Raw genomic sequence first — 27977 nt, forward strand, 5'->3', positions numbered from 1 at the left:
CCTCCATAAATAAGTTAGTATAGAAAAGTATGAATATTATGAACATATTTTTAAATGCGAAAGCAAGAGATTACGTTTTCAGGTTTTTTGTTTGTTTGCAATTAAAAATAACCCTTTATTTTTGTAAGGAGAGATCCCAATACCAGTACCCAAATGCACAATCCCAATCCTGTATTTCTGGTTTGAGTCAATTGCTACTTCTGAAGTAGGGCTGCCACCACACTCTTTCTTTACGTCTGTGGAGCTCAGGTTGTTAGCTCCTTCATTGAGGTGCTGACTCCTGGTATATTTTAATTGGAGCCTGTTTGGACTGATTCTGCTCACTGCCAGTGCACTGGGAGTGGCAAATAAATTGACTTTAAGTAGATTGGAGAGTTTCTTACATGTCGTAAACTTCTGACTGCAGATGCCATCATACTTTTTGTTTATCATTATTTACTTGGTTTGGGTTGGTGAACACACAATACAATCCTATATAATAAAAGCCTAGGGACCCTACCCATGTATGACTTTCATGCATCGGGCGTCTAGTCTATATATCTATATATATATATCTCTATCTATATATCTATATCTATATCTCTATCTATCTATCTATCTATCTATCTATCTATCCATCCCTAATAAGCAAATAGCCCGAACGGCTGAACAACTGAACAACCAGTTGCTATGGTATTCGCTGACCACCAGGGGACACACGTGGAACGTGATGGGCATTGGCAGCAGGCGGCAGAGTGCAGAACATGGTGGGCATTGGCTGTGGCGGGATGGTGGAGCAGGTGAGCAGGGGTGCCAGACCAAGGCGGGGTGCTGGTCGCTGTCATCGGGGCAAGCCTCTGGTAGTTACTGAAAATTCTTTGCTCCCGCATACCACAATCCCGCCAGGTGCTCGCACCTACTGCTAGCACCGGCCCACTCACACCTGCTGCCGGTGCCGGACCTGCTTGCACCTGCTGCTGGCGCTGGAGCCACTGCTTGCACTCACTGCCAGCGCCTAGTGCCGGCCCTGATCGCTCAGTGCCATCAGTGGGTGCAAGTGGTGGCTGCCAGCCCCAATCGCCCCTGAGGGCTTCTCCACCTCCCCCGACTCCTGAGGGGCCAGCAGCTGCCTCTCACACCTGCTGCTGGCGTTGGCCCCGCTCGCACCTGCTGCCAGCGCTAAAGCCGCCACTTGCACTTGCTGCTGGTGCCGGCCCCACTCCCACCTGCAGCCTGTGCCAGAGCCGCCACTTGCACCTGCTGCCAGTCCTGATTGCTTGGTGCCGTCAGTGGGTGCAAGTGGCAGCTGCCGGTCCCGAACGCCCCTGAGGGCTTCTCCACCTCCCCCTGCTCCTTAGGGGCAATCAGGTCAGCAGCTGACGCTTGCACCCTCTGACAGTGCCAGCCCTGCTTGTACCCGCTGCTGGCGCTGGCCCCAGTTTCTCCACGCTGTCAGCAGGTGCAAGCAGGGCTGGCGCTGTCAGTGCCTGGGAGTGCATGGGAGTGGTGGCAGCGGGAACGGGGCTGCCAGCAGACTGGACCAGGGGGCATGCAGGAGAGGCTGGGCGGGGTGCAGAGGATGGGCTGAGACTCACCCCTGTGCCCACCGCAGCCTCGCAGCCCACAGTTCCTTTCAAGGTGCATGAATTTGTGCACTGGGCCTCTAGTATACAGATAAAGTATTATAGAATTGTATCCCTGAAAGTTATATAATTGTATTAACCAATGTCACCCCAATAAATTCAATAAAAAACATTTAAACCCAGGTTGTGTGGTGGTTTGCAAATACAGGATTGTGCTTTTGCTATTTTTAAAAACAGTACTGTCAGATATTGTGCCATGTCCTGTCAGTTGAGAGAATGTTTTTTGAGCTTTATTTTTTTTGGAGGGAAGGGTATCAGTTCTGTTGTGTCATTGGTACTTGAGTAGACTTAAGTGAATCAGTCCTTCTCAGAGTCACTTGCTTCATGAAAAAGCTCTGTTTTGCCCAACAGATTTGGGCTGTTATTGTTGAAACTGATCCCTTTATTCCTCTATTACCATACAAATTTCTTGATGCTTTATGTTTTATCATGTCAGATGTTGTTCACCTGTATACTATAAATTGCTGCATTTTAAAATATGGCCTTAAACTTTTGATTCTGGGCAAGATGAAGAAGACTCATTTCTCTTTATTCTTCCTACTAAAGGACAACTAAAAACCCTGGACATAATACTAAAAGTAAATATAAGAACACTCTAAAAGGTTGGAAGAAGGAGGCAGACTGGCTAGGGACATGGGCACTTGATGAATGACCTGGCAGTGAGTTCCTTGGGCTTTCATGTTTCCCTTTATATATCCCAGAGTGGGCACTAGAGAAGCCTACATCTCAGAAATGCCAACAGGTACATAGAAAATAGCCCTAATAAAAGCCTGTTCTTTCAAGAGAAAGAACCAGGCAAAGGGCAGCCTAGTAGGACAAAAAACTTTTGGACAATACCTGTCCCACTTTAGCCAAAGAACATGGAAATCTTCCCATCTTAACCCTCAGTGCCAGTGGAAATTGAATGGGGAACGTGGATTTCAATCTTCCACGTGGTGGTAACAAACTGCACTCTCATTCCTCCACCAGAGTGGTGTCAGCAAAACTTGAATGGGGAGCCTGAACTTGCACTCCTCCTGTTGGCAGTGAGATGGTGTGAGGCTGTAATCTGTTACCACCAGCAAGGTGGTGTCAGTGAGAGTTGAGCAGAGAGTTGAGGCAGAATTTTCTACCTTCTGCCCAGTGTTAAGAGACTATTCTTTGCTTCCTTCACTGGTGTGCTACCAGTAGAGATCAGTGTTTTTCATCCTCCACATGGGGTAGTGTGATCTGCTGTTAGTGTGGGATCAGCAGAGGCCAAGAAGAGAGCCTGAAAGTTGCCCCCTGTCTGGCAGCACCAAGGAAGTTTGCACTTCTCCTAGCTGAGGTAATGCCAGTGGAGGGTGGGGGTGAATGGAGAGTCTATACTTTCACCCTTTACCTGGTGGCAGTGAGGCAGTGTGATGCAGTATTGTGCTCCCAACTCTGAGGCAATGTCAGTGAGAGTAACTGAGGAGGCCAACTTTTCACCCCTAGACCAGCAGCAATGAGGCAATGCTTCAATCCCCCATAAGGGTGCTGTCAGTAGAGGCTAAGGAAGGAATTCTACTCCCTGTGTCCAGTGCCCAGTGGTGGCAGATGATGTTTTGTTTTGTTTTTTCTCCTAACTAGAGAGTGTGGTAGGGTTGTGGAGAGAAGGGAGCTAGAGAAAGGGATTTTGCAAATGAAGTCCTGGTCATGCTTTCCATGAGAAACTGACCAGAGTTAACACAGCAAAAGATTTAAGAACTGAACTATAGTTTGGAATACTGCCCAGGTGTTTAGATTAGCTTCTGGTTAGCACACAAAAGAAGTAGACCAAAATAACACTGCAAAAGCTCTGAAAATTTGTTTTGTAGTCACAGCTATACATGAAGGCCAGAACCAACATATTAAACCTAAACAATGTGATTGCCTACTGAAAAGGAAGATTCAGAGTCTTAAGACCAGAGTGTCCAGGATACAGTAAAAAAAAAAAAAAAAAAAAAAAAAAAAAAAAATCACTCATCATGCCAATAATCAGGAAAATCAAAACATATTTTAGGAAAGACAACAGAGATACCAGCAGTGAGATGACTCAGAAGTTGGAATTATCTAACAAGGATTTTAAAGCAGCTATCATTAAAAGAAGCAATATGAACACTCTTGAAACAAATGACAACCTCAGCAAATAAATAGAAGATATAAAAAAAAAAAAATTAAGCCGTGACCGGTTTGGCTCAGTGGATAGAGCGTCGGCCTGCGGACTGAGGGGTCCCGGGTTCGATTCCGGTCAGGGGCATGTACCTTGGTTGCGGGCACATCCCCGGTGGGAGGTGTGCAGGAGGCGGCTGATCGATGTTTCTCTCTCATCGATGTTTCTAACTCTCTATCTCTCTCCCTTCCTCTCTGTAAAAAATCAATAAAAATATATTTAAAAAAAAATTAAATGGAATTTTAGAACTGAAAAATACAGCAATTTTGTAAAAATTAATGGGTAGGCTTAATATAAAATAGAGATGAGAGAGAAAAACATCAGTGAACCTGAAGACAGATAAACATTTCTTAATCTAAAGAAGAAAAAAATAGATTGGAAAAATGAACAGAGATTTTAGGAACCTATAGGACTATAGGCTTTTTTTTTTTTATATTTTATTGATTTTTTACAGAGAGGAAGGGAGAGATATAGAGAGTTAGAAACATCGATGAGAGAGAAATATCAATCAGCTGCCTCCTGCACATCTCCCACTGGGGATGTGCTCGCAAGCCAGGTACATGCCCTTGACCAGAATCGAACCTGGGACCTTTCAGTCCGGAGGCCGACGCTCTATCCACCGAGCCAAACCGGTTTCGGCAGGACTATAGGCTTTTGAGATTGGTGTTCTTTTTATTGAGCTTTGAAGATACTGTGTTTTCATCAACATTGATGCAAGACCCTCCACTAGTAAAAAGATTACAACTAGCTGAAGGCTCAGATGATGTTTAGCATTTTTAGCAGTAAAATATATATATATTTATATATATATATATTTTATTGATTTTTTACAGAGAGGAAGGGAGAGGGTTAGAGAGTTAGAAACATCGATGAGAGAGAAACATCGATCAGCCGCCTCCTGCACACCCCCTACTGGGGATATGCCCGCAACCCAGGTACATGCCCTTGACCGGAATCGAACCTGGGACCTTTCAGTCCGCAAGCCGACGCTCTATCCACTGAGCCAAACCGGTTTCGGCAGTAAAATATTTTTTTACATTAAGGTTTGTACATCATTTCTTTTCAGATATAATGCTATTGCACACTTAATAGGCTACAATATGATATAAACATAACTTTTATATGCATTGGGAAGCCGAAAAATGTGTGTGACTCACTTTATTGTGATATTTGCTTTATTGTATGATCTGAAACTGAATCTGCAATATCTCCTTGGTATGCCTGTGTAACAAAAGATCTAACATTTGTGTCCCTGGAGTTTCAGAAGGAAAGAAAGAAGAATGTAAGACTAAAAAAATAATCAAAGAAATAAAGATGGAAAAATTCCTAGAGATGATGAAATGCATAAACCCATGGATTCATGAAACTGAATAATATAATAGCCAAAACCCTGGAATAACTCAAATTTTCTTCAAGAGGTGAATGGTTACAAACAAACAAATATCTATACAGTGGAATACTACTCAGCATTAAAAAGAAATGAACCATTGATATATGCAGTAACGTGGATATATCTCAAATTCATTATGTTCACTAAAAAAGCACCAATCTCAAAAGGTTATAGGCTTTGTAATTCCATATATATAACATTCTCCAAATGTCAGAATTATAGAGATGGAGAACAAATCAATGGTTGCCAGAGCATAAGGACAAAAGGCAGTGGATGGGAGGATGAGGTACACCTATAAAGGAGTACAATGGCCCTGGCTGGTTTGGCTCAGTGGACAGAGCCTTGGCCCACAGACTGAAGGGTCTGGGGTTTGATTCTGGTCAGGGGCATGTACTTCAGTTACAGGCTTGGGTTGCAGGCTCGATTCCCAGCCTCTGTCGGGAGCGTGCGGGAGGCAACCAATTGATGTGTCCTTCTCACATCAACGTTTCTCTCTATCTCCCTCTCCCTTCCATTTACTCTAAAAAAATCAATGGAAAAATATCCTCCCATGAGGATTAAATAAAAATAAAGGGACACAATGGAGGTAGAGATGGACAGTTCTGTAGCTTCATTGTTCTGGTGGTCACATGAATCTATATATTGAACAAAATGGTTTAAAATAATATAGACACACACATGCAAATGTGTACATATAAAAGCTGGTGAAATCTGAATAAGACTTGTAGTCATATTAACAGTATTGTACCTAAGTCATTTTCTTGGTTTGGATGTTGTGCTATTGTAATGTATGGTGTTACCATTGGGGGAAGCTGAAAGAAGGATACATGGCACTCTCTGTACTATTTTTGTAATTTACTGTGAGTATTTAATTACTGCAAAATAAACAGCTTTTTTTCCTTACAAAAACGGGGGGCCTTTCTGAGGTCCAGTTACACATCATTTTTGTGAGGCAGAGGTCACTAGTTTCTTATTCTGCTCGCTTGCTTGTCATCCTACAATTCGTTGCCTGGCAGAGTTCTCTAGCAGGGTGTAGGGAGAGCATCTTCCTGCTATAAGCAGAATATGGCATCCTATAGATGTGATTACTCTGCTAGGAGCTTGGTCTTTTAAAAGAGAGGCTGATTCATTCCTTTGGTTGGTGTTTCTATGGCGTGTTTATAACTGGAGAAAAACCCAAAGGTAATAAATAGATGAGCAATTTGGAACTGACAGCTGCTCATCATCCTGCTTTTTATAAATATTCGTGCCTTTTAATTTTTCTCAAAAGATAGAGACACAAACCACTGTGACATTTCAGACTCTTTATAAGCACTATCCTCTAAAACTGGGAAGAAAACAAGGAGTGTCACAGGTATAAAATATCTAATTAAAATCTTTTATTCACCTCCAACATCACTTCATTTTTAAAACCTTTGTATGAGTGTGGGGTAAGGAGGGATTGAGAGAAAATTGTTTGAGATTTGAGTATAGTACATATAGTAATTTAGCCACTTGAAACAGTTGAACAAATTGTACACCTGTAGTTAGATTGACAGTAATGACGGTGATTTAACTTTCATCAGCAAATTGCTCCCACTCTGACATCTCTTTACCTACAGTTTTCTACATCTGGGTTTCCCTATAATGTTTCTGGATTGGGCAGGACAAAGCCAAGATATTCTATGATTGTAGAATATAGAGAACCAAGGTGTCGATTATTCCACCTTAGACCTCAGCCTTTCCCTGTAATGTTAAGGATTGAAAGTGAGCTTGCATTGCTTCCCCTGACCTCAGTGATTACAACAACAAGACTTTTAAATCTTCCTGAACATTGGAAGTCAAATGGGGATAAGAGAACCTTGGAAAATCTTGAGTGTGTTTTTTAGGGCGAAGGGCTATATGAGTAGACTCTGAAAGCATCTTAGAAGATATCAGGATTTCTAATAGCAGACATGAACGAAAATTTTGAGTGTTGGAGAAGCAGTTCTTTGAGGAGGAGCATCCATGATAGACCACAGGAGTCTTGGAAAGATATCTCCAATTGATTTAATTAATCATCTCTTTGCTTCCTAGGCAAGGCAGGCTGAGGTTAAACGTCTCTTCCGCCCCATTGAGGAGCTAAAAAGGGACTTTGCGGAGTTGAATGTTGTCATTGAGACTGACATGCAGATCATGGTACGGCTAATCAACAAATTCAATAGTTCCAGCTCCAGCCTGGAAGAGAAGATTGCTGCACTCTTTGATCTTGAATATTATGTCCATCAGGTATTGTATTTCATTGTCCATAAGTCTGATTTTTTAACTGACAGCTTCCCCCCCAACCCCCCGTCCTAAGCTCTTGGAAAATACATCAGCATCTATACTTCTCTCCCAGCATGTACTGTATTTTTAATCTAGGTCAATATCTATTGTTGTAAGATACATTCTTTTTTTCTTTTTTAATCCTCACCCAAGGATATGTTTTTATTGATTTTAGAGAGGAAGGGAGAGAGAAAATGAAGGAAACATCAATGAGAGAAAGAAACATCAATTGTTTTCCTTCCATACCTGTCCTAACTGGGGATAGAACCCGTAAATTATGAGCCCTGACCAGAAATTGAACTTGGTGCATGGGACAACACTCCCAACCAGTGAGCCACATGGCCAGGTCAAGATGCATTCTTAGAGGCCAGAGCCAACCTCTTTTTCATTTGGAGAATTACCTCCTTTATTTTTCAACACTGAGGATACAGCAGAAGTAAAGTAGATGTGGTCCCTGTTCCATGTAGATTACAATTTTGTAAGAGGGAATCTATATATATAAAAGCCTAAGTGACCGGTATGACCAGTTCACAAAATGACCGGTCAACAGGTCACTATGATGCGCACTGACCACCAGGGGGCAAACACTCAATGCAGGAGCTGCCCCCTGGTGGTCAGTGCGCTCCCACAGCCAACCTCTTGCAGCCGGCCAACTTCCTGTGGTCCTTTCCCCCAGCCCGATGGCCCCGATCAGGACTGGCCGAGATGCCCTGATTGGCCCCCATTGCCAGCCAGGCTGAGGGACCCCACATGTGCACAAATTAGTGCACCAGGCCTCTAGTAATTAAATAAATAATTAAACAGTGATCAAATTAACAACTTGATGAGAGAATTTAAAATTGTGTTGAGGACTCCAGAGGGTAATGTAGGAGTATATGACAGGGAAATTTAGCCTAGTTGGGGGCATTGGGAAGGCTTCCCTGAGTATGTGACATTTAAGCTGAGCAATAAAGGATGAATAGGAGTTGGCTAGGCAAAGAGCGGAGATTAAAGCAGGGGATGGCAAACTATGGCCCAAATCTGCCCCACTGCCAACTTAGATAAATAAAGTTTTTTTGGGACACAGCCACACCTATTTGTTTATGTATTGTTTTATTGTTTTGGGCTGTATCTAAGCTACAGTGGCAGAGTTGAGTAGTTGTGACAGAAGCCATATGGCTCAGAGAGTCAACAATATTTATTATCAGGCCCTTTAGAAAAAGTTTGCCAACCCTCGGATTAGGCCATTCCAGGCAGAGGAAACATCATGTGCAAAGATTCTGAGTTAGAGAAGAGCTTGGTGAAATTGAGGACCTGGAAAAGATTAGAGCATAGTGACCAGGGGATGGGGTAGCAGAGATAAAGTGGGAAGGTTAGGGAGTCAGAGCACTGGCATTGGCAGTGCCATCCTCTTTATGATTTTATCCTTGATCCTAAGAACCACTGGAGAGTTTGAAGCAGGGAAATGACTGATCAGACTTGTGTCATAATAGTTAACATTTATGGGCATTATCATATAATTGGCTCATATTCAAGTGTTTTGTACACATTAATGTATTGGCTTCTACAGCTGCCTTATGAGTAGGCACTGCACTGATATTAACCCCATTTTATAACTGAGGCAAATGAGGTCACACTTACAATTTCCCAAAGTCACCCAGTTAGTGGTAGAGCTGGGATTTGCAGCAAAGCCTTACTGACCCCAAACTCTGTGTGCTTAACCTTTTGGCCACTCTGCCTTTTACAGGATACTGATACCATTTGAATAAAGCCTGAAAGGGAGTGAGTCTAAGGAAAAGGAACCAAGAGAAGCCATTTATTTATTCAATAAATTAATTTATTTGGTGTCTGTTAAGTCCCAGACAATGTTCCAGGTACTTAGGATATATCTCTTACCTTCTAGCTGAAACAGATAGACAATAAACATAACTCATAAGTAAATTATATATAATATGTTTAAAGGTGATAAATACTATGAAAAAATAAAAAGAGCAGGGAAGGGAAGGAGCCTCTTGGGCAAGAGAAACAGGAAATACCCTTAGCCCTAAAGTGGGAGCATGTCTAATATATTTGAGGAACCACAAGGAAGTCAGTGTGGCTGGAGCTGAGAGAAGAGGGAGAGAGGTAGATGAAACTCAGAAAGGTGACGGGAGGAAGATCATGGAGCTCCTTGTAGGTCATGGAAAAGAATGAAATTGGACGTTATTAAAGGATGACATGCTCTGACTTATTTTTAAAGGATCCCTCTGGCTGCTCTATTGAGAATTAGACAAGAGGCAGGAGTGGGGTGGTCATGGGTAGAAGAAGGGAAACCAGATAGGAGGCAGTTGCAGTAATCCAGCCTAGGGGTAATGCTGCCCGGTGTAATCATAATCAGAGGCTTTTTGAGATCCTCACCAAGACATAGATCTTCATCATCCTCCCACACACGACAGCATCCTTGTTCTCTGTAAACTAGACTAAAAACATTCTCTCTTTAGGATTTGTCAGCCTTTGTGGTGAGAGAGGATAAGTGTGTACTGTATCTGCAGGAATTATGGGATGGCCACTTCATCTTCTTTCTCTGCTCATAACTCTTTTTCAGTCTGCAAATAGCAGGGCTGTGATCTCCTTAGAGGAAGAAAAAAAAAAAGGACCTGGTTCTCTTTTCTTTTTCCAGTCTTTCTCTTCAGGGTAAAAAAACAAACATTCTAATAGCATTTCTATTATAGATATTTAAAGGACTGAGGATCCTAGGGGTTATTGGCTAAGTCAGTCCTGCTTTGATGTTGACAGCTTTTATTTTTTCTCGTCTTAACGTACTTGGATAGATCTTCAGTTACCAGGTTTCTGTAAGCTCTTCCTTTAGTTGCAGCATAAAAAGCCAAAATGACTAGAAAGCTTAGCAGAGGGGAGTGAGTACACAAAAGGGCTCTGACAGATTTCTGTTTTCCCAAAAGCCAGGTGATATCCTATTCTGCTTTCATAGGGCACTAGTTAAACAGTTGGACATTGTCCACCTCAGTCTGAGGTTAGCCTGGTAATCACCCAGTCCCCTGTTAGAGGCCAAACTTGCCCTGTTGACAGAAGAGTCATAAATGTTTTGGGTCATTAGCCTTTTAATTGGAAATATAAGGTCCTTGGCTTGGGATGGTATGTCAGGTTTCCATGCAACAGTGTTAAGTTGTGATTAAAGAAGACACAGCTTAGCCTCGAGTTCCAGTTGCAGTGGGGAATTGGGTTGATGTAGCACTAGCTTTGAGGAAGATAGGATGTTTCTTGCCAGGAACTTCACCAGTCTACTCCTATTCTAGATTCACTGATTGGTGGTTTTGAGAGCCGTGGGCTTCAAGGACCCAAAATGGATCTGCCCAAGTATTCCTCATAGCCGTGTTTGAATTATTAAACAGGATTTGTGAAAAGCAAAACCATGGGTGTGGAAAACAGTTAGTGAGTTATTTGTGAGGAGCAGCTTCTGTCTGCCCATCCACCCTGGTTCAGTGTGTTTACCTTCTCTCACACCATGACTCCTCAATTACTTACCACCATTTCTTCCTTTCTTGGTTTCCTTTTCTCTCATTGTCTTATCAGTGTTGTGGTTCTCTTTTTTCCTCCTGAGTGTTGACATAGTTCTCTTCTACCCCCTTCTTTAGCACTCCCTTCTTCTACCTTGACTTCGTTCCTACCTGTCCCACCCTATTCTGAAGGTATCCTTGGAAAAGTTCTGCCCCAGACCCAGATTTTGGAGCTTGATCTTCTGGGGATGCAGTGAGCAGAATGACTTCTTTTTTCCTCATCTCTAGTGAAATAACAAATGAGAAAACATCTGGAGAAAACTGAAATGCTTATATAAATGTCAGCATGTATAATACCCTGAAGTATCTTTGTAGTAATAAAGATAATCTAGTACAGAACCTTTGTGACTCTGGGCTCTGTTATTTTGGGGCTTTCAGAGTGGCAGCTGTTTTTGTAGGAACTCATACAAGCTTTGATATGTAGCCATTCCTAGGCATGGAGTGACAGGCCTCTGAGCCACGGTTTTTTGTATGCAAAAGACCTGGAGGAAGGAGGATTAGAGGAGAGGTGATGAATTCTTGGATTTTAAAAACAGAGTATGTAAGGAAGGCTCAGTAAGTATTATTTATGGCAGAAAAATCCCAGCCCTGTTTTGGGGCCTTTATGGCAGTGCCAACTCCATACTTACTTCATGTCCCTGGTTAGGCTATTTCTTCAGGTCTGTGATACCAGGGACCCATCCATTTTGTTGGCACAGATACTCCAGATTGCCCTCCCCCCTTTTTTTTAAACTTACAGTGGAGTTTATTGCAGTAACATATTTTTCTGACCAAATGCATTCACTGGTTTAATGTTTGTTTATTGAGCACCTAACTAGATGCTTAGTGCTATTCTAGTCATTAGACCAGTGATGGCGAACCTTTTGAGCTCGGCGTGTCAGCATTTTGAAAAACCCTAACTTAACTCTGGTGCCGTGTCACATATAGAAATTTTTTTATATTTGCAACCGTAGTAAAACAGACTTATATTTTTGATATTTATTTTATATATTTAAATGCCATTTAACAAAGAAAAATCAACCAAAAAAATGAGTTCACGTGTCACCTCTGACACACATGTCATAGGTTCGCCATCACTGCACTAGACCTACAATAGTGGGCAGATAAAAACCTCTGCTCTGTGGAGTTTATATGAATGTATAAGAATGATCTTCTAAGTGGTGAAAACAGGCTAGGCCCACCCCAAAGCAAGCAGAATACAGTTCTTTAAACTTGATTTCTCTGTTAGAGCCCTCTTCCAGTTTGAAGGACACAGGTAGGAAAGGGCTCTGTGGCATCTGGATGAAAAAGGTGGGTAGCAGTCACATTGTTGTTGGGCTCTACCCTCCTGGGATTTCCTGATGATTTGTAGAGTGGGATCAGCATGTGGGCAAGAGGCAGCTTTTGTAGCAACAAAGATATTTTCAAGGGATACTTGAAGCTACTCCATGAAGAAACTGGCATCCAGTCACCTTTCTGAGAAAGCTCTTCTTGTTCCAGGATTTTTTATTTGTATTTATTTCAGAGAGGAAGGGAGAGGAAGAGAGAGAGAAACATCAGTGATGAGAGAGAATTACTGATTGGCTGTCTCCTGCATGCCCCCTACTGGGGATTTAGCCTACAGCCCGAGCATGCACCCTTGACTGGAATCGAACCCAGAACCTTTCAGTCCTTAGGCTGATGCTCTATCCACTGAGCTAAACCCAGTGAGGGCTTGATCCGGGATTCTAATGAAGCTTGGGAAATGAGATATCCTCTCTTTCATAGAATAAAAGATAGAGTGTCTGGACTTGAGGCTTTGGAACTTAAATGATAGCCTACCCGGTGCTGAACAATAGAACTTTATGTAATAATGGAAATGTTATGCACTATCCAATAAATAGCACTAGCCAGTATTGCAGGTCTAGACTAAAGCCTTTGAGGGTGAGGCTTTTGTGCAGATTTTATCATGATTGTCCAGATTCAGTCAACCTTGGCTGTATGAAGTGAGGAAGAGGGAAGAGAAGGGTATTATTCTTTCTTCTTCCTATTACTCTGCCAAATCCCCCTCCCCCTGCAATGGAGCTCCTTTTATAGTCCCTGACTCCTAATTAAAATAAGCTTTTTAAAAAAATGTCTGTTGCCTCCACTGCCCCCCTTTGGGGTTAGACATCAGTAGGAAGCACGGCACCATTTAGTAGTGTTGATGATGTTGGATCTTTGTGTTAATAGCTTGTACGATAGGAGTAAGCTTTATGATTCGTTACAGTATTAGAATTTTTGGACATGTTTGGCCTAAGCAATGAATAGGTGCCATTTCCACCAGTTCCCATACAGGTGCTCATAAATCATGTTAGTTTAATTAGTAGTTCTCAAATTTAAGATTATTTAAAAATTTAGTTTGTTTTTATAAACTCTTTCCTTGTTAGTTAGAAAGGCACCCATTGCTTTTTACTTGACTTTTTAGTTTGTTTTTGAATAGTCACTAAAAGAAAGGCTATAGAAGAGCTCTTCTTTCCTTGATGATGATACTGTACTAAGCAATGCCCTTATTGCAGATGGATAATGCACAGGACCTGCTTTCCTTCGGTGGCCTTCAAGTGGTGATCAATGGACTGAATAGCACAGAGCCCCTGGTGAAGGAGTATGCTGCATTTGTGCTGGGAGCTGCCTTTTCCAGGTGAGCAACGATACAGGAGAGTGGGGGCAAGGGGGAGAGATCAACCAAAGGACTTGTATGCATGCATATAAGCATACCCAATGGACACAGACACCAGGGTGGTGAGGGCATGAGTGGAGGGGGGGGAGGACAATGGGGAGGTAAGAACACATATGTAATACCTTAATCAATAAAGAAAAATAAAGGGGGGGGGGGCGGGGAAGAATGGATTTCTCATCAGCCAGGATTGTTTGGGCCCTTCAGGTGAATTCTAGCTTTACTCTTAGATGGAATGGCCCGGAAAAAGGTACACTTAAACTTATGTATATCCCTATTTCTATTTCACTCTAAACTCAAACTAGAGTAAGAGGAGTTTGATTCTGCTCTTATTCCAAGTAGATAAGCATTTTCACCCAGGATGTCACCATTTCTGATTCTCTGTTCCCCCTCATCTTATATATATACTAGAGGCCCGGTGCACAAAAATTTGTGCACTCGGGGTTGGGGGGGGAGCGGGGGAGGGGGTGTGTCCCTCAGCCCGGCCTGTGCCCTCTCGCAGTCTGGGACCACTCGGGAGATAACGACCTGCTGGCTTAGGCCTGCTCCCGGGGGGCAGAGGGCAGGCCTAATCCCTAGGTGCAGCCCCTGGTCGGGCTCAGAGCAGGGCCGATTGGGGAGTTGGGGCGCCGCCCCCTGTCATGCATAGAGCAGGGCGGATTGGGAGGTTGCGATGCCACCCTCAGTCACGCTCAGGGTAGGGCCGATTGGGGCATTGGGGCACCGCCCCCAGTCACACTCAAGGCAGGGTTGATGGGGAGGTTGCAGCGCCACCCCCTGTCACGCACAGAGCAGGGCCGATCAGGCGGTTGGGGAGCTCCCCCCTGTCACGCACAGAGCAGGGTCAATCAGGGGGTTGGGGAGCTCCCCCGTGTCACGCACAGAGCAGGGTCGATCAGGGGGTTGGGGAGCTCCCCACTGTCACGCACAGAGCAGGGCCCATCTGGGGGTTGGGGAGCTCCCCCCTGTCATGCACAGAGCAGGGCCCATCAGGTGGTTGAGGAGCTCCCCCCGTCACTCACAGAGTAGGGCCAATAGGGGAGTTGGGGCACCGCCCCCTGTCACACACAGAGCAGGGCAGATCAGGGGGTTGGGGCGCTGCCCTCTATCTCCCACAGAACAGGGCCGATCAGAGGGTTGGGGCGCCACCACTGTCACACTCAGGGCAGGGCCGATGGGGAGGTTATGGCTCTACCCCATCACACACAGAGCAGGGCCTGTCGGGGGGGGGGGGGGGGTTGGGGCGCCGCCCTCTATCACTCACAGAGCAGGGCTGATCAGGGGGTTGGGGCACCGCCACTCTCACACTCAGGGCAGGGCCAATGGGGAGGTTATGGCTCTACCCCGTCACAGAGCAGGGCCTGTGGGGTGGGGGGGTTGGGGCGCCACACCCTGTCACACACAGAGCCGCAGGGCGATCAGGGGGTTGGGGAGCTCCCCCCTATCAGGCACAGAGCAGGGCCGATCAGGGGGTTTGGGCGCTGCCCCCTGTCACGCTGATCCCGGTGCCGGGAGGCCTTGCGGCTCCGCTGATCCTGGTGCTGGGAGGCATATTACCCTTTTACTATATAGGATAGAGGCCTGGTTCATGGGTGGGGCTGGCTGGTTTGCCCTGAAGGGTGTCCTGGATCAGGGTGGGGGTCCCCACTGGGGTCCCTGGCCAGCCTGGGTGAGGGGATGATGGCTGTTTGCAGCTGGTCACACACCCTTCAGGGTGGGGGGCCCACTGGGGTGCCTGGCCAGTCTGGGTGAGGGGCTGAGGGCTGTTTTCAGGCTGGGACTGAAGCTCCCAACTGCTCCTTTTTTCCTTTTTTGTTTTTTTTTTTATTCTGGGCCAGCTTTAGCTCTGAGGCTCCAGCTCTTAGGCATCCGCTGCTGAAAGCAGGTATCTGGTTTGTTTAGGTTCTATAATCGAAACTCTGTATCAATTCCAGCTCTGAGGTCCCAGGCTTGCTGAAAGCAGGTTTCTGGGGTTTTGTTTAGCTTCTATATTTGTAACAATGTTTTTTAAACTGCAGGCTCAGAGGCCAGCAAGGCAGGCGGGGAACGTTGGTTTCCTCTGTCACTGAAGCAAGCAAGCCTCATGTTAGTTTCAAGCTGCCTGTCTGCCGGCTGCCATCTTGGCTGGCAGTTAATTTGCATATCTCTGATTAGCCAATGGGAAGGGTAGCGGTCGTACGCCAATTACAATGTTTCTCTTTTATTAGATAGGATGGATATTTAATGACATATTTTAGATCACATTCTCTGTTTTACTCAAAGCTAATAAAAAAGTTATATCAATCATAGAGGAAGGGAGATGTACTCCTAAGAGTTGATCCTTTTGGAAGTGAAGCTACTTACATACATCTGGTAATGAATAAGTTATGAACCTGACCAAGGAGGGTCTTTTGGGGAGAAAGTGTCTTCTTCCTAGTTGTCTGGAACCAGTCAACATGCAATCAGGTTATCGGACCCACTGAGTTGGGAGTTGTTTAAATTTTAATTAGTCTAGCTCATGCTAGAAGACTGATCTCTCCAAAGAATTTATGCATTAAGGTATGTGGGCACCACTTTGTTATACTCACGCTAAAAATGTCAAGATGTCTTTAAGCTATAGTTGGTCTATTGGACCTATAGTTGCTTCCAGTTTTGAAAATCTCCTAAGACCATTTGTTTCTCTAAAACAGAAACCAATATTCTGATTCTTGTTATAAGGGAATAGCTGGTGACTATTAGGGTTGTCTTGCTTGGATGCAGGGATTGTGATGTTGTAGGAAATAGGCTATTCTGAACGTCTTTACCATTGGAGACTTTGTTTTGAAAAGACTTCCTTTGCCTTTCATCCATACTTATCTTTATTTAATTAGAATCTGTCTGATGTCCTCTCATTCTGAAAAGCTTCAGCATCTTTTCTTAGTAAATTATGGGCAAAGCAGGGAAGATCAGAAAAATTGTTCCATGAGGAGAGACTGAGAGCACTGCAGGCCTTTGTTTCTCTCATCACTAACCTGCCTTGATCTTGAAGCCCTGCTTGTTCTGTGGTTGAGTTTTTGGCAGTCAAGGCTGTGGCTTCTAAGGGACTCCATTTCCCTTGGTCTCCCAGGATGCTTGTGCATCCACTGAAAAGGTAGAGAATCTAAGTTTGTCATTGATAGCTGTGATTTCAGGCCTGGAGAGGTCCCAGGTCTTATCCTCATAAGGCTTTAGAAGATTGAGAACTTACTGAGGCTCACTTTTTGTTTCTTAAGCCATAAAAGAACTAAATCAAACATTATTAACATCTTTTCCCAGACCCTTTTTGGAAATCTTTTTCCTAATCCCAAGTATTTCTTTCCATCCTATCTAATAAAAGAGAAACATGGAATTAGTGTACGACCGCTACCCTTCCCATTGGCTAATCAGGGCGATATGCAAACGAACTGCCAGCCAAGATGGCGGCCGGCAGCCAGGAAGCTGGAAGCTAACATGAGGCTTGCTTGCTTCAGTGACGGAGGACTCCAACGTTCCCTGCCTGCCACTGCAGGCCTCTGAACTTACAGTTTGAAACATTGTTACAAATATAGAAACTAAACAAAACCCCAGAAACCTGCTTTCAGCCAGCCAGGATCTCAGAGCTGGAGTTGATACAGTGTTTCGAGATTATAGAACCCAAACAAACCAGATACCTGCTTTCAGCAGCACAGGCCTCACTCAGAGCTGGAGCCAGAGCTAAAGCTGGCCCAGAATAAAAAAAAAGAAAAGAAAAAAAGGAGCGGTTGGGAGCTTCAGTCACCGCCAGCCTGAAAACAGCCCTCAGCCCCTCACCCAGACTGGCCAGGCACCCCAGTGGGGACCCCCACCCTGAAGGGTGTGTGGCCAGCTGCAAACAGCCATCATCCCCTCATCCAGGCTGGCCAGGCACCCCAGTGGGGACCCCCACCCTGATCCAGGACACCCTTCAGGGCAAACCAGCCAGCCCCCACCCATGCACCAGGCCTCTATTCTATATAGTAAAAGGGTAATATGCCTCCCGGCACCGGGATCAGCGTGACAGGGGGCAGCGCCCAAACCCCCTGATCGCCCTGCGGCTCTGTGTGTGACAGGGGGCGGGGCCTCAACCTCCCTATCTGCCCTGCTCTGTTCCTGACAGGGGAAGGTGCCCCAACCCCCTGATTGGCCCTGCTCTGTGCCTGATAGGGGGGAGCTCCCCAACCCCCTGATCGCCCTGCGGCTCTGTGCGTGATACGGTGCGGGGCCCCAATCCCCTGATCGGCCCTGCTCTGTGTGTCTCAGGGTGCGGCGCCCCAACCCCCCCACCCCACGGGCCCTGCTCTGTGTGTGATGGGGTAGAGCCATAACCTCCCCATCGGCTCTGCCCTGAGTGTGACAGTAGCGGCGCCCCAACACCCTGATCCGCCCTGCTCTGTGTGTGACAGGGGGCGGTGCCCCAACTCCCTTATCGGCCCTACTCTGTGAGTGACAGGGGGGGAGCTCCCCAACCCCCTGATGGGCCCTGCTCTCTGTATGACAGGGTGTGGCGCCCCAACTCCCCACCCCCCCCACGGGCCCTGCTCTGTGTGTGAAGGGGTAGAGCCATAACCTCCCCATCGGCCCTGCCCTGAGTGTGACAGTGGCGGTGCCCCAACCCCCTGATCAGCCCTGCTCTGTGGGTAATAGAGTGCGGCGCCCCAACCCCCTCTCCATGGGCCCTGCTCTGTGTGTGATGGGGTAGAGCCATAACCTCCCCATCGGCCCTGCCCTGAGTGTGACAGTGGCGGCGCCCCAACCCCCTGATCGGCACCTGCTCTGTGGGTGATAGAGGGCGGCACCCCAACCACCTGATATGCCCTGCTCTGTGCGTGACAGGGGGCAGCGCCCCAACACCCTGATTGGCCCTGCTCTGTGCGTTACAGGGGGTGGCGCCGCAACCTCCCCATCGAACCTGCCTTGAGTGTGACAGGGGGCGGTGCCCCAACCCCCCAATCGGCCCTACCCTGAGCGTGACTGAGGGTGGCATCACAACCTCCCAATCCGCCCTGCTCTGTGCATGACGGGGCGGCGCCCCAACTCCCCAATCGGCCCTGCTCTGAGCCCGACCAGGGGCTGCACCTAGGGATTGGGCCTGCCCTCTGCCCCCCGGGAGCAGGCCTAAGCCAGCAGGTCGTTATCTCCCGTTATCTCCCGAGGGGCCCCAGACTGCGAGAAGGCACAGGCCGGCCTGAGGGACCCCCCCCATCCCCCACCAAGTGGCCTCTAGTTTTCAATATAAACAAATGATCCTACTTGTTCCTTGCCATTGCTTCTGGAAACACACTTCTTGGGGGAAACTGTGTAATATTTTGATGTCATGTCTTAACTAAAGGAGACCAAGTGACTTGAGAAGTATGTATTAGGCCTGCTTAGCAGGCCATAACCTTCCTGGGGGCTGTGCCAATATGTGGTATTATTAAGACTTTTCTGTGATTGTATGAGGGTAAGACTGTATTAACATTTATGCAGTATCACTAAAATTTAAATAGAGATAAATATAAAATATTGCAGTTTATTGTTTTGGTGACAAGCATACAGCTATATTCAAAACATTCTAGCTGGGCTTTTGATGGCTCACTGGAGGGCCGTTGCAGTGACAACATGGTATGGTGCCAGAGCTTTTGGAAGCCAGCAGCAGGCTGGAAATGTCAATGTTTTATGAAAGGTAAGAATATTTCTATGCAGAGAGACAGGTTTCAGTGCTCTAGTCTGATATTCATTATTTCCTTTTAATGTCCTAAGTATTGGTTCTGCAGCTTCTTCCCTGTCCCCAGCCTGTAGGTGCACACAACACTACACTATATCACACACACACAATGATTGGATGAGCTTGCTCTTTGTCAAGAGCAGCCGTGGGCAAACTATGGCCAGCGGGCCCGATCCGGCCCGTTTGAAATGAATAAAACTATTGAAAAAAAAGACCGTACCCTTTTATGTAATGATGTTTACTTTGAATTTATATTAGTTCACACAAACACTCCATCCATGCTTTTGTTCCGGCCCTCCGGTCCAGTTTAAGAACCCATTGTGGCCCTCGAATCAAAAAGTTTGCCCACCCCTGGTCAAGAGGCTATTCAAGGGATGGTGAGCACATTGGAATCATGGAGTCCCAGGGTTTGGGGCTGTTATTTAGAAGTCATTCATTCTAGTTTTCTGCTGATGGGCAAGAATACTGCTCAGTCATTCCAAACATTTGAGCAATTGGGAGGACTAGGCACATCACTTTGCCTAGAGTTAGAATATCTAGTTCAAGTCCAGTTTCTACATTTTCTGGATGTTCGCCTATTGGCAAGTAATTTCACCTTTCTAATCCTTACCATTTGCATTTATTAACTAGGAAAAAAATAGGTGTCCTCTGCATTTCATAGGTTAAGTGGATATGATATAACATATACAGTAAGTCCTGTGAAAATGCTTATAAAGCACCTGTCAGTGATAAGGGATATATAACATCATCATGCTCATCATATGTCCTTTTTATTTTGAGTTTTCACTACAAGGCAATTATTTCTTTTGTTTTTAGAGTACAAACCTTTACTTCCTTATTTTCTCTTCTGTTAAGGTGCTTAAGCTCTACCCTTAGCATAACTCTTGGTGCTAATCTTACTGTTTCATGAGGGTAAGCAAATAATCTTGCTGCTTTCTTTGCCTACCTGTCTTAATTGTTTAATAAGGCCTCCACACACATCTATAGATGAAGAAATCTCTTCCTTGGTGTTAAATATGAAGCGGTTATTCCAAGATCAAATAGAAAGAATTAACATAAATGTAGTTGATGTGATACTGAATGTTAAATGGTCACTGAAATAGTTTGTTCCCTTATTTAAATATTATTAATACTTATTTATGGGTTGCACACATACTCATTTTCTGATGTTTGTTGTCCATGTATAAGGCAGGTCAAACTCTTGCATAAGAAGATAAGTGGAAATAGGAGTCTGATGCTTTTGGCAGCTTCATCTTTTTATGGTTTCTTCTTCTTCTCTTTTTTTTAAACCTCCTTTCATCTTCAAGTCAGTTATTTTCAGTGGCTTTTCTATGACCTGATTTCATCTCATGATGGCAACTGTGTGTGTCTGTCTACATCTGACCTACCAGGAGTCTGTGGAGTCCCGAATAGGTCATTTGTATTTCTGTGTATAGGAAATCTCAGAAAGGCCTTGTGAATTTCAGAGGCCATGCAGCCTTCTGTAATCTGGTTTTTCTTTAACATTCTCAGCAAACTGTATGCCTCCTTTTGTTTTCTTTTCTATTCCTATATGTAACCTTGACCTTTATATATATATATTTTATTGATTTCAGAGAGAGAGAGAGAGAGAGAGAGAGAGAAATAGAAATATCAATGAGAGAGAATCACTGATTGGATGTCTCCTGTATGCCCCCTACTGGGGATTGAGCCTGAAACCCAGGCATCGAAGCTCCGACCAGGAATCGAACTATGGCTTCCTGGTTCATTGATTGACCCTCAACCATTGAGCCACACCAGCTGGGCTGTAACCTTGACCTTTTAACTGTTAATGTTAAATTATCAAGAAATTGATGTGCTCACACTAGGGAGCATTGACTTTTGCTGTTCTCTTGCCCTTGCCTCAGTCACTTTTGGTGTTCTATATTCACCTTTAATAAGTCTCAAGTCTCATTCTTATATGAATTATTATGCAATTACATGGGCTTCTTTAGCAGGTTTGGGGTTAAATAAATCTCTTTATAAAATGAATGTCTTCCCTGTTCTTGACCCTGTACCCTCTCACCCCTTTATTGACTTTCTGGTTTCCTCAGTTGTATTCTTCTCATTGAAGTTTTTTTGCTTGTTTGTTTGTTTGTTTTTTAGTTAGACCAATAGCTTTATTAAAAAAGTGAAGACAAAATAAATTAAGTAGGTAAATAAAGAAGAGGACAGCAAAGTTTCCCTACTCCCATAATTCTTGTCACGCTGGCCTCAGGCTTGGGGCATCCTGGCGTCCTGCAGCCCAAGAGCCTCACTGAAGTTTTACCAACTCATTTTTAACCATTCAACCATTGTCCTGTCTTCATCTATTGGCTTCCAATTTCCAGATTTCTTTCTTGACATACACAGCAAATTTCAGTGCTCATCTGTCTTTCCTGGTGAATTTACTGGGGTCAACAGTCTCAACATTGTCTTTATCTTTACTTCTGTGATCCACTAGATATCTTAAAACTCGCTTCCCATTGTTTCCAACATCTCATGTTGTCACTTCCATTGTCTCTTCACATTTTTATCTCTCCTGTTAAACATGGGTTTTGTCCTTATTGTGACCTCCAGAATCTGCACATCTTTCTGTTTTCCCTTCACCATCAGTACTCCTCACTCCCTTCCCTCTCTTTAGGCTCCTTCCTCTTAGCCTATAAGTGTTCTCAGTTACCTCTCCACTGACCCCTGTGCCACCATTAACTTGTTAATTCAATTGCCTCTAACCTGACAACCTGTACTTTCCTTTCCTTCCAAACTTCTTGAAAGGGTAGACAAAAGGGGATCCAAATAAGCGCACATGAGTTTATGTTCCTGCCATCCCTGAACATTTTCAAGAGTCTTTTGGAATCATTGACATCTCTGTAGCAGTCTATAGTGTCAACCACTGCTTTCTTTTGGAAATTTTACTTCTTGGCTGCCACAGGATTGTAGTCCCTATATATCAGTAATTAATTACTCCCTCTTCTTTTCCTTTATGGCAACACCATCTTCTTACTATCTCCTAATTATAGCTATTCACCAGGATTTTTCTGGCCTTGTCTTTCTCTATTTTCTCTGCCAGTCCTACCTTTTCCCATGGTTTCAAATACTACCTCATTGTGGGTTGAACAATATCTGTGTTGAAGTCCAGCTCTTCTCCTCAGGTTTCATCCTCCATTTCCACCAGACTACCTAATTGCACCTCAAAGTAAGGATTAGAAAATGGAATTCATTTTTGTCTCTTTCACAAACTAGATTTTTCCTCCCACATTCTCTTTTTTTTATCTATTCTTGGCAGTATGATTGTCGTAGTTACCCAAGCTTGAAACTTCTGAGTGATATTTGAGTCTTCTTTCCCCTTATTTAGTTGGTGAATGAATCCTGCGGATTTTTATTTCCTCTGTTGTTATCTACTAAACAACTTCTTTAAAAATAAAAATCTATTTTAAGGAATCTTGATATTATGAGGGAAGCAGTGTGTTCAGGGAGGGGATTCCCTCTCCTACTGCTAGGAAATGAGCCATCAGTAGTCTAAAGTAAGCATAGTAATCCCATTCTCCATGGAAATAGATTGACTTAGAGATGGACATGCGACCCAGTTCTGATCAATGAGACATAAAGAGATGTTTGCTGGGAAGGCTTCTGGGAAGGATTTTGTTCTCTTATAATAAGGTAAGGAGACCCTGCCCACTCTTCCTGCCTTATTATAGTTGTCTTGGAGCTACAGCAGTTGGCTTATACCACTGAAGTGAAAAGCACAAGGATAAAAAGCCTTCATGCTGAGGAGCGTAATAGAGAGTAAAGACCAAAGGAGACCAGGTCCTTTATGATATAGGTCAGCCACTGTCCTGGTTGTGGAACCATCTACTTCTAGACCTTTGTGAGAGAGAATTCAATGTGTGCTTTTAATTAATTAATTAATTTATAAAGGGATAGAGAGTTAGAAACATCAATGAAAGAGAAACATTGATCAGCTGCCTCCTGCACACACCCCCTGTGGATGTTCCCGCAACCCACGTACATGCCCTTGACTGGAATCGAATCTGGGACCCTTCAGTCCACAGGCTGAGGCTCTATCCACTGAGCCAAACCGGTTAGGGCTAAATGTGTGCTTTTTAAAAAACAGTGTCATTACTTTGTTACTTGCAACTGAATATAGAAGGCTAGAGATTGGGATGAGGTCAGATATTTTAGATGCCAGCATTTGAATAAACGTTCAAATGTGACCTCTAGGACTAGTTCTGACTTCTTGACTCCAGGAGCTAAATTTTCGCACTCCTGCCCTGGCCAGTTGATTGGAGTGTTATCCCATACACCAAAAGGTTGTGGGTTTGATTCCCAGTCAGGGCACATACCTAGGTTGCAGGTTTGATCCCCAGTCAAGGCACATACAGCAGCAACCGATCAATGTTTCCCACATCAATGTTTCTCTCTCTCTGTTGCTCCCTGCCCTCTTTCTAAAAATAAGTAAAAACATACCCTCAAGTGAGCATAAAAAATTCTTATTTACATTTCTTCAGTAAGAGGGGAGATGCTCAAACCATTTATTTTTATTTTTAAAAATATATTTTTATTGATTTCAGAGAGGAAGGGAGAGGGAGAGAGAGATAGAAACATCCTATATAATAAAAACCTAATATGCTGATTGTCCGACTGTTCATTCGACCATTCGACTAGTTGCTATGATGTGCACTGACTACCAGGGGACAGATGCTCCGTCCAGTAGGTTAGCTTGCTGCTGGGGTCCGGCCGATCAGGACTGGGCAAGATGGGCTGGACACGCCCTGGAGCCCTTACGCGGTCCCTTCCAGGCCCCAATCATGCACCAGTGGGGTCCCTTGGCCTGGCCTGCACCCTCTTGCAATACGGGACCCCTCGGGGGATGTCAGAGAGCCAGTTTCAGCCTTATCGCCATAGGTCAGGCGAGGGACCCCACCAGTGCACAAATCTGTGCACTGGGCCTCTAGTCAGTGATAAAAGAGAATCATTGATTGGCTACCTCCTGCATGCCCCCTCCTGGGGATCGAGCCTGCAACCTGGGCATGTGCCCTTGACCAGAATCGAACCTAGGACCTTCAGTCCATAGGCCGATAATCTATCCACTGAGCCAAACCAGCTAGGGCTGCTCAAACCATTTTGTATCTATTAAATTTATTAACATATTAACTGAGATTGGCCATAGCTGTAGCTCTTAAAGCTACATTCAAAGTCATTTCTTTTTTCTAATGGCAATTAATGACAAATGGAAAATGAACTCTAAGCCTGACCAGTCACCCTGAGTATTATAGAAACCAAGACTTCATTTTGGGGAAATAGGTATCCCTTTGCTTAACTTGTCCCTTTAGCATTTAAAAAAAAAAAATCTATCTTTGTGATGTGCTCCTGCCTCCTCCACATCCTCTGTGTGGCTGCCATCAGATTTTTTGTTGTTATTCACTACCTCGTTCTTAATTTCTTCCCTGGATAACTCCAGTCAGAAAAGTTCTTTCCTTTCAACTTCATTAGCTATTGTTGTTTGGACTCCTAAACTTACTCTTTAATATATGCAGTTCTCTGTGTATGCCAGGTCTTTTCTCTGTGTCTCCCCTCTCTCCCCAACCCCCCCCAAAAAGTGAAAGCTTCATGAGAATGGAAACTGGTACCTAAGTCTACCCACAGCAGCTTAAAGCATTTCAAGGTACAAACTAAATGGCCTAACACAAAAGGTGAAATCACCAGAAATTGGTGAGAGGAATGAAGTCACTAAGAGCAGGGAAGGCTTTTCTTTTTCTCTTCTATTTTGCTTGATTTTTAAAATAATGCGTATGTATTGTTTAAAATTTAATTACAAATATAAGTAATGAAACAAAACAGAACTGGGAGATTTCTGTATCTAGCAAATGGTGGTTTACATTTCCCAAGAAGCATTCTTGGTTCAGAATATCTGAAGATAACTGGATTAAATATTTAAACACTTCTTTAAATGCTCAATTCAGCTGACAAACTGTAGGGCCACTGCTTTGCATAACTAAAGGGAAAATGAATAACATCATATTCTTTATACGATGGCCCTGTAAGAAAGAGAGAGAAGGCTTAAAGACAAATATAACGAAAAGCACAGATCCTAAGAGATATGGAACACGGAAACTTACAGCTGTTCTGGGGACATTTGCCATTCCCTAGTGGCCAAGAGCTTTTGGTTTTAACGGGCTTTGTAACTTGGGGAACAGGAGACAAAGCCTACAGCCCGTGAAAGGGAAAATTAGGAAGATGAAAATCTCCCACTCAAAAGGAGATATTAAGGTAATTTGGCTTTGAATAGAAGGGAGAGAAATTCTCCAGAAAATTCTTTACCCAGTACAGCCCTAAAGTGCATTTAGGCTGGAAAATAATATTCCTTTTGTGGCCTGAAAATATTCAACCTGAGAATTTAGTTTAAAGTGGTCTCGATAAATAATAAACTGGAAAAAATGTTTGCAACTTATATTAGCAACATAGTATTAATATTACTAATATATATAAAGAACACCTAAAAATAGACAAGAAACATACTAATAACCCTGTAGAAAAATGGGGTAGATACACACAACTTATAGAATAAAAGAAATGTAAATGACTTAACCATGTGAAAAAATGCTCAACCTCATTCATAAGATAAAGACCAATTAAAACTACAGTGAAATACTGTTTCTCACCTATCATATTGTCAGAAGTCCAAAATATGATAGCTTCTCTTTTGGTTTGTGGTTACCATGTCCTGCATATATACCAAGCTATATTTATAGCCGTCTGTTTAAAGTTGATGATCACTTAAGTTTGAACACATTCTAAAATCACTACCATTTTTAGTCACCCCCTCCATGTTTCGGTCATTTGTTTACTTCTTTTGTGTGTGTGTGTGTGTGTGTGTGTGTGTGTGTGTGTGTGTATTTCTTAATTTAGTGTTGTAGTTATACATGATCTTTCTACTTTTGCCTTTTAACCTTTGTACCAGCTTTATTGTTTGTTGATCCACTGCTTTTATTATGTTTGCCTTTGTCATATAGTTTTTTTCTCTGTGATATTTTCTTATTCATATTTTTACCTTTCTTTTTATTTTTATTTTTTAAAGTTAGAGAATCTTTTTTTTTTTAATTGATTTTTTACAGTGAGTAAGGGAGAGGGATAGAGTCAGAAACATTGATGAGAGAGAAACATCGATCAGCTGCCTCCTGCACACCTCCCACTGGGGATGTGCCCGCAACCAAGGCACATGCCCTTGACCGGAATCGAACCTGGGACCTTTCAGTCCACAGGCTGACACTCTATCCACTGAGCCAAAGTGGTCAGGGCTATCTTTTTCTTTTTTTTTTTTTTTAAATATATTTTATTGATTTTTTACAGAGAGAAAGGGAGAGAGATAGAGAGTTAGAAACATCGATGAAAGAGAAACATCGATCAGCTGCCTCCTGCACATCCCCCACTGGGGATGTGCCCGCAACCCAGGTACATGCCCTTGACCGGAATCGAACCCGGGATCCCTCAGTCCGCAGGCCGACGCTCTATCCACTGAGCCAAACCGGTTTCGGCAGGGCTATCTTTTTCTTTTTAAAAAGTGGTGATAAGCCCAGCCAGGGTGGCTCAGTGGTTGAGAGTTGACCCATGAACCAAGAGGTTACTAGTTTGATTCCTGGTCAGGGCATATGCCTGGGTTGTGGCTCAACCCCCAGTAGGTGGTGTGCAAGGGGGCATCAATTGATGATGTTTCTCTTGCATAGATGTTTCTATCTCTCTATCCCTCTCCTTCCTATCTCTTTAAAAATTAATTAAAAATGTATTTTTTAAAAAGTGGTGATAAACTCGTTCAGCCCTTTCTTATTTGGGTAGTGCTTTATCTCTCTTTCAACTCTAAATGATAGCCTTTGCAGGGTAAAGTAATCTTAGTTGTAGGTCTTTGCTTTTCATCACTTTGAATATTTTATGCCATTCCCTTCTGGCCTGCAAAGTTTCTTATGAAAAATCACCTGATAGTCTTATGGGAGCTCCCTTTTACAAAACGAATTGCTTTTCTTTTGCTACTTTTAAGGCTCTCTCTCTGTCTTTAACTTTTGGTAGTTTAACTATAATGTGTCTTGCTGTGGGCCTCTTTGGGTTCATCTTGTTTGAGAGTCTGTATGTTTCCTGGATCTGTATGTCTGTTTCCTTCACCAGGTTAGGGATGTTTTCAGTCATTATTTCTTCAAACAGGTTTTTAGTCTCTTGCTCTCTCTCTTCTCCTTCTGGCACCCCTATGATTCAAAGGTTGGTATGCTTGCTGTTGTCCCAGAGGTTTCTTAAATTATTCCTATTTTTAATATATATTTTTTCTTTTTGATGTTCTGATTGGGTGTTTTCCACTATCTTGTCTTCCACACCACTGATTCCATTCTCTGCTTCATCTACTCTGATGCTGAATGTCTCTAATGTATTCTTTATTTCAGTTATTTTATTCTTCATTTCTGACTTGTTCCTTTCTGTGGTTTCTATCCCTTTGTTGAGGCTTTAACTCAGCTTACCTATTCTTCCCCTAACTTCACTGAGTGTCCTTATAACCAGTGATTTGAGCTTTCTATGTGGTAGATTGCTTGTCTCCATTTTGTTTAGTTCTTTTCTGGATTGTTGTTCTGTTGTTGCATTTGGGAC

The 27977-nt window shown here is 43.8% G+C and overlaps 1 protein-coding gene across 4 annotated transcripts in view; it reads left to right on the forward strand.

Annotated features, from left to right (window-relative positions):
• SIL1 (SIL1 nucleotide exchange factor) overlaps positions 1-27977 on the forward strand; it is a 232413-nt gene that overhangs the window by 149345 nt on the left and 55091 nt on the right. For all 4 annotated transcript variants that reach the window (XM_036311827.1, XM_036311828.1, XM_036311826.1 and 1 more), the window contains exons 6-7: positions 7220-7411; positions 13497-13618. In XM_036311827.1, the coding sequence (XP_036167720.1) occupies positions 7220-7411; positions 13497-13618 (314 nt within the window). The remainder of the gene's footprint in view (positions 1-7219; positions 7412-13496; positions 13619-27977) is intronic.

Source organism: Myotis myotis, unplaced genomic scaffold (assembly GCF_014108235.1).
Source record: "Myotis myotis isolate mMyoMyo1 unplaced genomic scaffold, mMyoMyo1.p scaffold_m19_p_6, whole genome shotgun sequence".
NCBI classification, from domain to species: domain Eukaryota; kingdom Metazoa; phylum Chordata; class Mammalia; order Chiroptera; family Vespertilionidae; genus Myotis; species Myotis myotis.